This window comes from Dermochelys coriacea, chromosome 11, assembly GCF_009764565.3.
Source record: "Dermochelys coriacea isolate rDerCor1 chromosome 11, rDerCor1.pri.v4, whole genome shotgun sequence".
NCBI lineage: Eukaryota > Metazoa > Chordata > Testudines > Dermochelyidae > Dermochelys > Dermochelys coriacea.
This window is the reverse complement of record NC_050078.2, coordinates 64,354,568-64,370,108: the sequence shown is the minus strand read 5'-3', so window position 1 is coordinate 64,370,108 and position 15,541 is coordinate 64,354,568. Positions and strand designations below refer to the sequence as shown.

At 43.1% G+C, this 15,541-nt stretch overlaps 1 protein-coding gene across 2 annotated transcripts in view; it reads left to right on the top strand.

Moving 5' to 3' along the window:
- The first annotated feature begins 1,033 nt into the window (after positions 1–1,033).
- KLF7 (Kruppel like factor 7) overlaps positions 1,034–15,541 on the top strand; it is a 71,136-nt gene continuing 56,628 nt past the window's right edge. Inside the window, exon 1 of one of the 2 annotated variants that reach the window (XM_038422429.2) lies at positions 1,034–2,513. In XM_038422429.2, coding sequence (XP_038278357.1) covers positions 2,412–2,513 — 102 coding nt within the window. In that variant the 5' untranslated portion in view covers positions 1,034–2,411. The remainder of the gene's footprint in view (positions 2,514–15,541) is intronic. The other variant, XM_038422430.2, reaches the window with a different exon arrangement.

Here is a 15,541-nt window from a genome sequence, read left to right as displayed (position 1 = left end):
AAATTAATTACTGCCAGACAGATTACTTTATACCTGAACATTACTGTGAGTTGCACTTAAAGGGCCAGATCCTCAGCTGATGTAAATCAGCAGAGCTCCACTAAAGTCCATGGAGCGATTCTAATTTACATCATCTGACAATCTGGCCCAGGAACTGGTGTTGGCTTGCAGAGATAGATGGTGGCTAAATGTGTTCATCTTATTCATGTAGGGGCAGAAAAGTGGTGATGCAACTGTTGCAAAACCAGATGGCCTGAGAGAACACGGCAGCATCTGTGGCAAAATTTGTTTATGTTGAGAACCATTCCAACTCCCAACTCAAGGGTCCCTCACAAAAGGGCACCGGAGGGAGCTCTGCCAGCTGACTGATGGTGGGATATGGCCCTGACTGAGCATCTGATGGGACTCACGGGCCCGTTGAATTTGAGAGAGAGACAAAGAGAACATATTTCTTCTATTACTGGGGGGGGGGGGGAAACCCCCATCATCTTTAAATTAGCACAGTCACACTTCTGCAATCATTCCAAAAGCAGAAATGCAACTCTGCCCAGCTCCAAGAGCAATTTGGGGAAACTGCCATCACGCGAACCATTTATGGTCAAACCGCTCACTGGCTAACCCAAACTAGCATGCAGGGAGATTGGGTAACAGCTCAGCCTGGTTAAACGCTTTGATAAATCTCTAATAAAGACATGTACATTTATGGAGGGATTCCAGCCCTATTAACATTCAGCCCTCCTTCCTTCTCAAGAGGCTGCATTATCCTTGTCTGGGCTAGACGCCCACAAGATACACAGGCACCGGGCACGTGTCTAAAACTCACTCCCAAGTCCTTCGTATTCCAACAGCTCCCTCACCCCGGCTGTAACGCTCTTTGCCCTTCCCCTCTCACCCCTTACAATTTACGCATGGGGTTGACGTGCCCTCGCTCAATCAGCTGTTGACTGGGAATTTTTCGACAGATCCTCCCCCGTCGGCGATCACCAGGGGAGGGGCAGAGCACAAGCCGGGGCCGCTCGTCTGGCCCTCCAGGCAGCTGGGGAGCAGCACCGTAGATGTCGCTAGATCTGCGGGACAGGGTTAACCAGAGAGCCGGGATTTAGCTGCCTGCTTTTCTTCTCTGGTGACACCGGACGCCTCTCCTCCGCTCTCTGCCCCCGGCTCTCCCCTTGCCCCAGGAAAAGATCCCGCCCCCCCCCCCCCACCGTGGCACGTGCAGAGAAGTGCTGCTAGCCCCCCCCCGGGACAAGGCATCTAACTAAAAGAAACCAGCTCCTACTTCCTTCGCCGCAGGCAGCTTTGCCCTCCCCTCCCGCCTGCGCCTGGTATTTTAAGAGCAGCGTTTTCCGGCTGACAACGCGCCATAACGAGCAAGTCCCCGAAACATCTGGGTGCTTTGGCCATTAAGGCGCCACGCCAGGCTGCGGACTGCAGAGCCCCCGTGCAGCCTTTGTGGGGCGGCTGCGGGTCCCCGTGTGTGCCCGCGGCTTGCCTAGCTCGCTTGGGAGCCGGGCTCCGACCTGCCGCCTCTCTTCGCGGGCTGCCCAAAGCCAGGGCCCCCGGCTCGCCCTCGCCCTCGCCCTCGCGCCCGCTCCCATCCCCGGGCGGGCGCGCGCAGCCGTGCGCCCCTTATATAGCCCTCTAAAAATAGCTCGCCTTACGCTGCCTTGTAAGGCAGCGGGGAGATCAACCCCCGTCCAATCCGCGTGGCCCTTCCGTGCCAGGCTCCGCCTCCGCCCCTTCTCCGTGGGCCTCATTGGGCTTCAGTGACTTCATGGGCTCCCCCCCCCTCCCCACCCCCTCTTCGCCTTACATGGTCACGCGTTGTCTTAATGGACAGCTTCCTTCAAGAGCTGACGGCTGCGCGGAGAAAAGATGGGAGGGGAGGGGGACGAAGAGAAGGGGGGGGCTCTGAGCTTGCAGGATTGAGGGGGGGGGGGGATTGGCTTTGAAAGGGGGGGGCAATGGGGGCTGAGAAAAAAAGCGATCGCGAGAAAAAAAAAATGCAACCTCCCAAAAATAAAGAGCAAAGATTGCATTGAGCAGCGAGCAGCAATGCAGAAATAGATGGCAGTTTCGTGTCAGGGAGTTTGCATTCCCCCTTCCTGGTCCAAGAAGTGGAGTGATTAGACCCCTGGAAGGGACTTGCATTTACTACAAGTGGAAGAGTCCCCCCGCTTTTGCTGGCTGCTGTTTGCACTGTACATATTGGGTGCACCTAGCCATTCTCACTGGGGTTTTTTTTCCTCCCCTTTCTTTCCTGAATTGATTTTTTTTTACAGTGTGACCGAAACAAAACAAAACAAAAAAAGGGACATTGGATCTATTGTTGTTTTTTATGATCAAAAACAAAACCCCACCACAAACAAACAAACACAAAACAAAACAAAAGGGTTTTGCTCAGCAGCAGCATGGATGTGTTGGCTAGTTATAGTATATTCCAGGAACTACAGCTTGTCCACGACACCGGCTACTTCTCAGCTTTGCCATCCTTGGAGGAAAACTGGCAGCAGGTGAACCATTTAAATTACTCCTGTAAATCTTTTAAGTGCAAACAGTCGGTGCGTCGAGGCTGCATTTCTGATTTGATTTTATTTTTCTTTAATATTTAATTTGGAGGTTTTTTTGTGTGCGGGGCTAACACCTTAATATTTTTTTTTTTGCAATTAGAGACAGAGCCGTCCATTCAAAGCTGTCTGCATTCAATCATATAAACACACCAGGCAGTATCTCAGATCCGGTGAAATTCTTTGGGTTTTGTTTTTTATTATTATTTGTAAAGTTTAGTAATTTTTTTTGTTCTTTGCTCACTTATTCCAGCCAGTGTTGACAACTGGCAGCTAGTGGAAGCAGAATAGATCATTCTTTTTTTCAGGTAATTAGTATTAGTATGTGTCAATAAAAATCCTACCTTAATTTAGAGATGTGCTGGGGGTGGAAATGGTATCAATAGCAAAATACAGTCAGTGAAATCTGGAGTAAGAAAGATTACTTCTTTTTGAATTGTTCTGGACAGATGAAACTTCTTTTTGTATCTTAAACTGGCTTAAGACAATAACACTTCAGGCTGGTTTCAGGCACCAGGGTGCATTGAGACAGTATAGGGTTAATATGCAGAAAGAACTGGAGTACTTCTAAAGGTGGAAATCTGGTATATGGATGCATTAAAAGTGATGGGTGACATGACTAAATAATATCAAGGGAAAGAATAGTTTATAGAGAAATGGGCAAGATGTGTAAAAGTCATGACCAGCCCAAATGCAAATCGACCCTAAATAACTATCCACTGGGATATGGAGGAAAAAACAGGAGACTCTTCATTATAGCAGGAGAAGAGCTAAGCTACTGTATTGCTTGATGTGATTACAGGTTAGTCAGATTGTCAACATTCTGTAAATTAGTGTCTCTTAAAAAAATCGACAAGTCTATATGAATGGTCAGGTGTGGGCAGAATGGCATGTGGCGCTAATGTAACTTACCTACCCCACGACAGAAGCAGGTTAAGACTAATGAGGGCTGGATTTCATTTTGCATTGATCCAGTGCAATATTTGCCAGCACAAGGCTAGTGTGTATTAGTTCTCTAGTAAGTGGGCGGTAGGATTTTTTGTTTTTGTTTCTGGGTGGATGATAGGACTCCAGGACAATCTGTGGTGGCTGTGCTTGGATACTTGGGAGATTTACCTAGTAAAATTATTTTGGCTTCAGCTTTCTTTTATGAAAGGCTTACTGGCAGCCACAGGGCAAACATTTTCAGATTTCATTCGCAACTGGACAGTCCAACTTTGCTTAATACGCCAAAGGGGGAAAACACTTTTTGTTATCAGTCTGCACCTCAGTGACAGTCACATCTGGTTTCCTTTAGACTTTTAACATGCTAAATTAAACTGAAGCGGTTAATATGATTTCATTTTAAAATCCCCATTTAATTCTGCATTGTCCTTGCTGTTGAATCAGTTGCATATTAATAACAGTCTAGACAGTTCAATGTGAGATAATCTGTTGACATAGCCAGCATGCCTAAGGCAGATACTGTATGTGATACTTTGTCTGCTGCTGCCTGACTTCATAGAAGGAAGGGAAGCAGTTCAATTTCTGCAATAGTGTATCAAAGCAATCCTCTTGTAAGAGCTACATTTTAAAGGAACACCATCACTTAAAAAATCTAGCCAATTTTTAGGAAAGGAGCTAAAACCAGTTTCACGTGCTACCTCTTTCCCTCAGTCCCCTGGCCAATTCTTGTTGGTTTTTTTAGTACATCCTATTTTTATAATGTTTTTCCTCCCCTGTTGCTGTGTGAAGTCTCCACGCAAGCAACTGGGGGAAAACTGGCTGACACAGGGAACAGTGAAACTGACTGGTGCACAAGGTGTAAAAATGTACAAAGTAAACCAACTGAAAAAGAGAGGTGTTTTTTCCTCCTAATCTCTTTCAGTCATAATCTTAGGTTAAAAAGCTTTTGTTTGTGTGTGTGTGTGTATGTGTGTGTTTTCCATTTGTTTCCCTTTAAAAGTAGTAATCTGGAGACCATGCTTTTGGGAGACAGCTAACTAGTAAAATTTTTTTGTCTTTTCCTCTCCTCTTCCTGCGCAGTAATCCATTCCATGGAGCCCCCCAAGAATGTAAAGTAGCAGCCTTAATTTTAAGTGAAAGCACTTGAATTGATCATTCTAACATCTTCAAATGAAAACCCAATGCAATATAAATAATATTACCTCTTCCACCAGCAGTGCAGCAGTGTTTTGGAAGATTATTCTAGTATCGTTTAAGAGGGCGACAGTATGGTTGTGAGGGTGAAGAGCAAGATGCTTTATCACATTGTCAGCAAAAGTTGTTTCTTGTTTAACATTCTTATAACACTCGTGGTAGAGAGGTTAGTGTGTGCCAGTTTAAAAACTTGTGAGTGATATCTCCTTCTATACTATAAAGACACATCTGGGCTGTTGATAGTGTTACCATAAAGCTACCTGAAATTGTTGACACAACCTTCTTCCTTTTGTCCCTAGTTTGGTCTACTGTTTTGTGGCTGCTTGATGAAGTGTACAATAGGGACAGTTGCATGCAATTGCTAGTGTTTCCGATTATGAAATGTGCATCACTAATTGCAATGACAGCTCAGGCTGGTTGCTAAACACTTGCATGCACTCAACTGATCTCCCCTCCTCCTCCCCCGCAACAGAAGTGAGAGGAAGTTTCGTATCTGTGCTTCTGTTAATTAGTGTTGGAAGTTAAAATAGGACAGTCATTAGACAGCCCAACCTGTAAGTGCAAAGTGAACAGATTTTTGGTAGGAGGAGATTAAAAATGTATTTATGTGTGGATTTCAAGGGGGGGGGAGACCATAGCAAGAACTGTAAAATGGGAAGGCTTGTGTGTTTGAAATTTAAGATGGAATCTGAAGGTATTGTGAGTTTAGGTTATTTTCATGTACATTTTTATGTGGGGGTGTAAACTTTGGTACCTAATTCTTGTTAACTAATGCTGCAGTTCCTTAAGGCCTGATTTTTTTTGTCAGGCAAAACTCCCCTTAGATCAATGGGAATTTTGCCTGAGCAAGGAATGCAGGATCTGGACCACAAGTTACCATGATATTGCTATTTCGTCGACAATAGATGTGATAGGGGCTCAGAATGTTTAAAAATCAGGCCCAGGGTGTATTTCAGCTGCCTGGTAGCTCAGACAGATTCTGTAAATAGCCCTCTAGTGTGTCGCTGTGGCTCTCATTTGAACCATCTTCATTGGTATCCATTCCTATGACTTAGGAGCCTGTTCAGAGGGGGAAGCCCGAGCCGGCATGAATCCTCCCTGCCTGTCCTACAGTATAAAGAACCCTGGGTTCACGTGCACTGTTATTGTGAGGTATTCACCAGGTGTGGCACTGTTGGAATATCAAACAAGAGCTGTGGAGGGTGTGAAAAGTGTGTTTCAAACAATAAAAGGCCAGGAGGTGCCTTTGATCCACAGCATGTTACTCCTGGTGGAGGGAAGGGGTTCGGAGGGATCTGCCTGATCCTGTGAAGACAATGGACTAGGTGAGCTGTGTGCAGAGGGGATCATCCACTTGCAGATGTGCACCTCCATAGGAAGGAGGCATCCGCTGCCCCATGACAATCACCCCTTCCTTCTTTGGGCCTTAGGAAGAACTTCTCAGGGCGCAGGATCCATCAGTGGGGAAAGAGTCAGGGAACAGCCTGGGGCTGCATTCCTTTTTCTACAAGGCCCCTCATCCCTTTAAAGGAGGACCCCAAGGGATAGCCTCTGGCGTGGAAGACTTTGGTAATGCGACTAAAGTGGATCCCTGCTGTCAGAGTAGGGGAGCCTGGAGGATGGGCCGAGGCACAGGGTCTCTCCATGCTTATGGCCTCATGCTTCCAGGGTAATTCTGCAATTAGCAGAGTCTGGGTGTCAAGCCCTTCCCATTCTCCCAGGTTTTGTCAGGGGTGGGGTCATAGATCCTATTGGCCAGGAGGACTGGAAACAGGATCTCTTCTTCTGATAAAAAGAAATATGGTTCCAAACATAGGGGCTGATGCTTATACTCTGATTTGAATTCCTTCTCTCTGGGATGATTCATTAGTTCTTAGATGAACTAAGCTTTGGTTCCTCTTACACTAGACAGGAAGAAAGGATGAGTTGAGACACAGGACTGGGACTCAAGAGATCTGGGGGGAGGGTTGGCTCTGCTGTAGACACCCTGCCTCTGTCCCCCAGTGTGTCCTTGAGCAAATCTTTGTGCCAATGTTTTCCTCTCTGTTAAATGAGTGATGATAATACTTAATAATACTCACTGGGGCATTGTGAGGCTAAATAGTTTAATACCAGGATAGTGCTTTGAGATCCTTGTGCTGTGTAAGTGCAGCATATTATTATGATGTGACTAATCTAGCAGAACTCTGTTAGTTGCTGATTCTGATTTATATTTGGCAGATGGGGTCAGTTTCAGGCCTGAAGGAAAAATTTCCACTGCTACTGGAAAGGAATAAATTACATTGTAGAATGTTCCTACCTCCCTACTGTCCTCATTGTTCTAGTTAAATGGCATACTTGGCCACTACATAAACTAAACCATCTCTTCTAATATTGCTATTTCATCTTGGTTCCAGTCACAGTGAAACACATTTCTAAGTGCTTATAGTACATCAGGCCTCCTGAGGATAACTTGCAGAAATGGTTGACTTCCAAGAACAGCAACATGTGCGATGCAATGTATTTGGACTGTGAGCCATGTTCAATACCGGTATACAGGCTTACTGTCTGCTAAATGAACTGAAAACAGGCTCCTGTCACCCCCCCCCCAAAAAAAATTACAAAAAATCAAATCAGCAAACTGCAGCCACTGTTCATATCATTTTCTGCATCCCTCAGTTACAGAAAACATTGTTTTATATTATTACTTCTTGGCATTTAGTATTGCTGGTATAAATGTGTAGAGACACAAAGGAGACCTGCAAAACCCATAAAAAGTGTAAAATAGCTGATTTAATGTGTGACTTGGGTGTGATCTTCAGATTGGGTAAAATGTATTTCTTTTAATAGTGTACGTACTAAATAAGAAAATATTTTCTATTATTTAGTATAGTTAAAAAGATACAATTACAAAATGCATATTTTTTTATAGTAGAAGTTCATGGTCATGAAATCAAATGAGTATTTGTATTTTTAAAAAAATAATATGGAGACTATATATATATATATATATATATATACGTACACACACACACACACACACACACACACACACACACACACACACACACATACATATATAAGGAGTACTTGTGGCACCGTAGAGACTAACAATATTATTTGAGCATAAGCTTTCATGAGCTACAGCCCACTTCATCAGATGCATGCAGTGGAAAATACAGTGGAGAGATTTTATATACACAGAGAACATGAAACAGTGGGTGTTATCATAGACACTGTAACAAGAGTGATGAGGTAAGGTGAGCTATTACCAGCAGGAGAGGAAAAAAAAACTCCAACTAGATACTATTAGATTGGAATTAATTTGCAAACTGGACACCATTACATTAGGCTTGAATAAAGACTCGGAGTAGATGTGTCATTACACAAAGTAAAACTATTTCCCCATGTTTATTTCCCCCCACACACACACACTGTTCCTCACACGTTCTTGTCAACTGCTGAAAATGGCCCACCTTGATTATCACTACGAAAGGTTTTTTTCTCTCCTGCTGGTAATAGCTCACCTTACCTGATCACTCTCGTTAAAGTGTGTATGGTAACATCCACTGTTTCATGTTCTCTGTGTATATAAAATCTTCCCTCTGTATTTTCCACTGCATGCATCCAATGAAGTGAGCTGTAGCTCACGAAAGCTTATGCTCAAATAAATTTGTTGGACTCTAAGGTGCCATAAGTACTCCTTTTCTTTTTGCGGATACAGACTAACACGGCTGCTACTCTGAAACACATACATATATGTAACCTATTGTAATATGAGATTGTGTATATATACATACCCCTGTCTCTTTCTCTCACTCTCAATACACGCACGCGCACACACACAATATACCCAGACCACATAGAGGTACTATCATTTTGAAATGGCAGCAGATTATCAGTTCCATGCAGTTATAGCTTCACATTTTGGCTTTTCAGGCTGGAGGTGAATTGTCTTTAATATTTTTCTGTATATTGTTGAATCCTTTGAGGCCTTATTACATGGTTCTCCATTGAGGGGAACCCTATTCTCTATTAGCACATATTTCACAGGGACATGGGGAAGCAGCTTCCATTTAAATCTGTAACTATATAAAGTTATTTTTAATTCTTTGTTATAGAGATGAAAGCAGCTTGTTCATCTTCTCAGGAGAGTATGGCATTGGGGTTCAGTAAATTAAATGACAGAGTAGAAGATACAGATTTTATTCCAGGTTAAGCCTGTCACACTTGGACAGTTGGCCCTCACCCACAAAGGGGGTAATTCAAAGCCAATTGGAGTCCATGAGAGTTTTTCCATTGACTGGAATGGACACTGGATCAGGACCATAAAGCCAAACCAAGCAGGTGATAATGGAGATTTGTAAGAATGGTGGTGCTCTCTTTCTCTCTCTCTCCTTCACACACCACCTCCCCGGTACTTACAGGTGCCTTATGACTATCATCCAATGCTACAGCTTCTTCTGTAAACCTACAAAATGTACCCATTCCATCTTTTCTAATAGGAGTGGGCAGGCCTGGCCCAGGAACAACAAGCGTCATTTCTGTGATTTCTGCCCCCTGCCTTGAAACTTCAAGTGCCCCCAGAAAGTGTCCATTTCCTAAGCCTCCATTAGTGTCTGCTAATGATATCCACCGTCATCTTGGTTAGAATGAGTATGTATTTGGGGTCAGGACTAAGGAGTTCAGTTGGCCCAGTAACTAAAATCTGTTGAGGAAAGAGCTCCTTCTCTCCCCCACCCTTCCCTGATTTTGACTTAGTTGGAGAATGTGTGTGTTTAACCCAAATGTTTAGTAAAGGCGCTCTATGCCCTTGACCCTACAGTGTTGAAGTTAGCTGCATTTTTGTCATGGGCTTAATTTTTTATATATTCTTTGCACACCGAGATTCTCAGATAATTACATGATTCCACGAGCTGGAGCTTTAAGAAAACACCCCACATGTTCTGGAACTCAGTGAAATTACCCGAGTTAACAACACTGCTCTACACATACATAGTAAGAGACAGGTTGTAAGCCCTTTGGGCAGTGCCTACAATCTACGGAAGAGGAAGTGGCAGCAGATCAGGCCCTATGTAAACTATTAGCCATTATATGCCCAACATTAAATCCTTGTAAGGAAGGATGGTCCAGTGGTGAGTGTGAGAGCCTGTGTTCAATTTCTGCTCCACCACAAGCTTTCTGTGTGACCTTGGGCAAGTCACTTAATCTCTCTGTGCCTCAGTTCCCCATCTGTACAGTGGGGATAACAGCACTGCCCTAGCGCCCAGGAGTGTTGTGAGGATAAAGACTGGGAGGTGCACAGACACTGCAGTGATGCAGACCTGATATAGCTAGCTCCTTCCGAGACGTACTACACTATATTTCCGGTGTTTAATTTCCTATGTTTGTTGGACTGATATCTGCTGAAACTGTGGGACAGCTCCCCGTCTCTAGTAGCTCTCAGCAGTGCTCACAATCTTGCCTCTGGTTAAAAAATTGTTCTTACATGTAAGCTTAATACCCCAACTCCACTGCCCCACCTCCCAGAATTTATGTAATTAGTCTATGACATCTTAGAGGAAACAGCAGGTAGAATAACTTGACATAAATTTTGCAGAGAGGTTGAGCTATAAAGGAAGGTGGTGAGCAACTTGGTGGTGGTGAAACTTATGTCAGACCCTGAAAAAAACCAATCTATTGATCTTTCAACATGCTGTGGCATTTAAAGTTTTTGATTGGGATGGGTGCTTATTTTCCCCCTTTCTGTAAATCTAAGGTACCCCCTTCTAATCCAGAATGGTTCCACACCTCAACACTCTTGTATGTAATTGTCTGTGCATAAGGGCACATATGGCACTCTCTAAAACATGCAAAAAGATAAGGGATATAATTTGCAAAAGCGCTTAAGTCACTGAGGCTCCTAAGTCTCATTGAAAGTCAACAGTAATTAAGCCTCTTTAAAAATTAGGACTTTGGGTAAATACTTAAATCACTCAAGTCACGGATTCCAAGGCCAGAAGGGACCACTGTGATCACCTACTCTGCCCTCCTCTCTAACACAGGCCACAGAACTTCCCTGAAATAATTCCTGTTTGAACCAGAGCTTCTCTCTTAGAAAAACATCCAATCCTGATTTAGAAATTCCATGCCTTGAAGAGTTTAAAGCTCCGGACCCGCAGCTGAATAGCCAAAGCTCTGGGCAGCCTTGGATCCAACTCCCAGAACAGGGGCCTAAAAATCATCAAAATAGGATATACAGGGGAACATTTCTGACAGAAATCCGAATTGAAGAGTAGTGGCAGAGCGTAGAAGGGCCTTGTGGACAAAATGGATTTTCAGGAGGGATGTGAAGGAAAAGGATATTGGCACACAGAAAATTTTTCCAAGATGTTCCAATAACTATCTGGATTTATAAATTCTTCTCTTATGTACAAGTATCCCAAGGTCAGCATCAAAGGGGCAATGCCATCAAGTCTGTTTGGCCACAAATTTAGACTTAGCAAATAAGTATAGCTCTTAGAAAGCCTACTATGAATAGAAATATTTCCATGGGAAGCAGCATTTTAAAGAAAAACGAAACAAAGAACCCAACCCAGCTGCTGTTTTTGCAGGGCCAATGCTGCAGTATTCCAGGCATGATAACCGAAAGTGAAAGTGACTACTGATGAAAGTTAAAGTGCCTTTGTTGGTTTTTGATTGCCCTGCTGGGAGAAATGTATCGAGCACGACAAATAAATTAGATTTTCAAAAATGCTTCTGCTTCTAATAAGCTAATGCGCTGTTAGTTGTTTGGTTTTAATAATGTGACATTTAAATGGACAATGTCCCTTTCCATGTGCAAGCAACCACTTGGAGCCCTGCTCTTTTGGGCTCCCCGTCCCTTCCAGGTTCTGCAGTCCACTGACCGTTCCTCACCCCCACGCTAGATCTCCAGGAATCAGCTCCCCATCAGATTTTCTGCTGCTGGTGGGAACGAAGAGGGAGGCTGCTGATTGTCTCACTTGACTCCCTACCCCTTTTCCTGGAGGCTTGGGCCCAGTTATCTGTTTCCCTGCAAAGTGTAAGGCTTGGCTCTGCATGAGGCTTCCACTTTCGTGCCAGTTCCTTCTTGTCCCTAATTTAGGAACCTGCTGTCCCTGAATGGTTTGAGGTTACTTAGAACCTTCATGCTGGTTCTCTTTCAACTGTGCAGCGGAAGATGAAAAGCTCCTTGTTTTTGTTCTTCTCCTGCAATTGCACATTTGTTTTACCAATGCATTGGCCAAAGCATAGCTGGCCCTACAAGGCTTTAATTCAGCCAATGAACTGGTTAAAACTTTTTTGTAATGATATATTGCCTTCCATGTCAGGCTGGAAAATGCACACTGCTCTGCAAAACCATCCCCCTCAACTGTAGCTACTAAGCGCTGCCATGTGAGTAAGGAAGTGTGAAAAAGGGTGGTTGCGGGTGAGGGAAGGAAGATATGGAAAGCATCAAATCAGAAACTGCTTTGTCTCTGACACAGTGGAGAGGCTGCCTTCGCTGTCTAATGGAATTCCTGTGTAGTGCTTGTTTGGCGAAACCTTTTGCATTGGATGGGTAGAAAGGTGTGCTGTGAATGGCTTTTGTTCCCTTTTTTTTTTGTGCCTTTGAAAACAAGTAATTGGGGAAGCCAAGTGCAGTGGTCAGAGTGAATAAGATTGCTTCAGGGGGTATAAAACCTGAGCAAGACTGGTTACACCACTGTCCCTACCTAGGGCTTAGAAGAGATGAATACCAGTTTAGAGAACTCTATACCTCGCTACTCTTACCAGAAACTTACCTGCCACTCCAATACTGCATCACATGTCAGGGCCCCCCAAAGTCATGAGATTAAAAATGGGAGATTTTTCTGGTTCGGAGCCCTTTGTGTGTAACTAGGTCATGTTTGCAGGCTTTTCTGCATAGCCATGAAAGCTAGAATTGTATTCATTTCTTAGAAACATGAAAGCTGATATTCTCACATAACCATATACCTCTAAGAGCTGGCACTTTAAGAGAAATATCATATATTGTGAGATGGGCAATAAAATTGCCAGAGTTGGCAATACTGCATGTCTACGCAGTATGAGAGCAATGAGGCAGTGACGCAGCTTAGAGGTTGCCTGTGTCTCGGGTGGCGGGGCTGGGGTGAGAGGTGGATGAGTATGGGGTTAGTGTGACAATTTAGGTGCCGACTGAAATAGCTTATAAAAGCCCTTTTAATGGCTTCTGTGGTTGGGAGCTTTGGGATAAGTGGATGTCATATGGTTCTGTACAAACTAAATCTAAAGAGGAATCTACCTAGTTTCCTATGAAAAATATGGCATATGGGAAAGTCCTATAGAATAGGAAGTGATAAGCTTTCTATAGGTTCTCTTTAAACCACGCTGTTGAATTTAAGTGTCATATTCTTTCTCTAGAAGGTTTTTTTTTTTAGAAGGTGATTACTCTGTAGGCTTTTCGAGTAATATCTAGAGAACTCTTCAGGTTTCATCTCTGTGTGGTTCTACAGGATTTTTCCATGCAGAGTCAGTCTCTTAGCCTAGGTACTGATTCCGCACAGTTAAAGTTAATGGGAGCTTTGCCATTGGCCTCAGTGAATGTATGATCAGCCCTTTAGGTCCCAGGTCAGTAAAACACTTAAACGTTTGCTTAACTCCATTGATTTCAGTGGGAGTTAAAGCATGTGCCTCAATACTTTCCTAAATAGAGATGTTTCCCTGAATTGGAGCTCTAGGAATTACGATACTTCCAGGTGAAAGAATTCTGTCCAGATAGAGCCATGTGAGGAGTCTATGCTAATTGCCTCAAATTCAGTTTGGGCTATTCTACAGCAATGCTTTCTAGTCCTCCTTTGGCTAGGATGACATTCTCTATGTTCAGTCAGTCCTGGTTTTCCACTTTCACGAGACGGCTTTATGGTTTTAAAAAGTGACTCCTGTATTGATCTTTCTTGAATGATAGCAGATAGGTTTTAGGGTACCCTGATTAAATATTCTGTGTTAGATGTGCTGGCTTGCAGTAGGTTTTTCTGTTTTGTTTTTATATCTGATATAAGCCATAAGTGTTTTGAGAAAGAGGAGAGAAATCAAAATGCCAAGTTGAATTCTGATGTGAGGAGTTCACCACTCCAAATATATAGTCTCTAGGTTATTGAAGGAAAGGCAAAGGGTGCTTACTGATCTACATAAAGTGGTATTTGAAATATTTTTTTCCTAATACTGGCAAATGAAGAAGGGTATTACAAATGCCTTTTTATTTTTAAAGAAAAGAATTTGGGGGGAGGATGATGGGAAGATGGGCTGAGGTTTTCATCTTGAAACACCTCAAAGGTCCATTGTTTTTATAAAGAGCTGAACCACCTACCCACTTTCTGAAAGTGGGAGCCATTTTTAAGTTATCTCCAGTTGGGTATTGACAAAAATCACTAATGTCTTTGGAAAACCACAGCTATAATATTTAGGAGCTGACTGAGTGTGGCAAGCCCACTGCAGCATTAGACACAGAAATTATCAATAAGTTCATTGCAAAATATTGCTGTCTGAGGTTTTTGTCCAGTCACCTTCAGCATTGATTTGCAGGAATCCTCAACTCAAATTCCATTTCCCTTTTCAGCTAATCTGTATTTTCTCCTGAATCAATTTAGAGTGTAAATCTTGCTAGTTACACAAGTGGGACCATTAAACTGAATGCATATTTGTCTTTATACTTGGCTTTTGACTACAGTGGCCCAAGGTGCAGACTGAATGCCATGAAACTAAAATATCCATTGGGTTACCCCACCTCCCTACTGTAATCATGTAAACTATTCTACAGTGGTTTATCAGGAGAGTACATCTTGTAGTAAAACTCCATTTTTTGCTATTCTTAAAAGTATATGCTTAGTTTTGAGACTATATCCTCTTTAATGTCCACTGCCACCATTGGGACATTTCATTTTAGTGTCTTGAACACTGCTTTCAAGAGTGAATAGGACATTGTCATTTAGAGACCCTCAACTTCGGGACACTCTCTTTCTGACTCTCCATCTTCAATGGTGAGCTCTGCCCCAGTTGCACATCCTCTTTCATTCATTCATGTTTTTGCCACTACATAGTTGTTACAGTTTGTTCAACATTTTAGGCCAGAAGAAACTTTAATAAAGGGTGGCACATTTTCATCTCTTTTCCCCTTCTATATATTTGAAGGGAAGTAGTCTCATGCAGTCAAGAAACCTTGGACTGGTCAGTTATGTATCATTCCCCCCCCCAATAAAATGAGAATAGTAATACCTGCTCTGCATTGGGGTTTTGTCTGTATGACTCAGTCAGATCCTCAACTAAGAGCTTGTCTACATGGACTAGATGTGTGTGACTTCTAAAGTGCACCAACGTGCTAGCTGGCCCATGTAGACCATGCTCATTGCTGCCCCACATAGACAAGCCCTGATCGACTTCTGTGGCTCTACGTCAATTTCCATGGACCTAGGCTGATTTACATTAGACCAGATCCTCAACTAATGTCTGTCAAGTCATTTGAGACCTCTCTGTAGAAGCTTCTATAGAAAAGCAAAGTATAATTAATCACAGACAGCAACTAGGTGCGTTCATTCTACACACTATACAAGACGCTGAGTAAATAAAAATGGGGCAAAAATAATATACCCATTTTAATGATTGTTTATAAAGAATATAGCAGTTCCTGGTCTTCCATAAGTATTATTTCCAGTGGCATTTTGGAAGGAAATAGAGAATGAGAGAATAACTTGTCCATTGACCTTTAAGTCACATCTGACTGTTTTGGCTTATTTCTAGTGAGTATGGCCTTAGGAATTCTATAATCATCATCCGCACCCTTTTAGGTAATAAATAATGGGAAGAAATATATGCAAGCA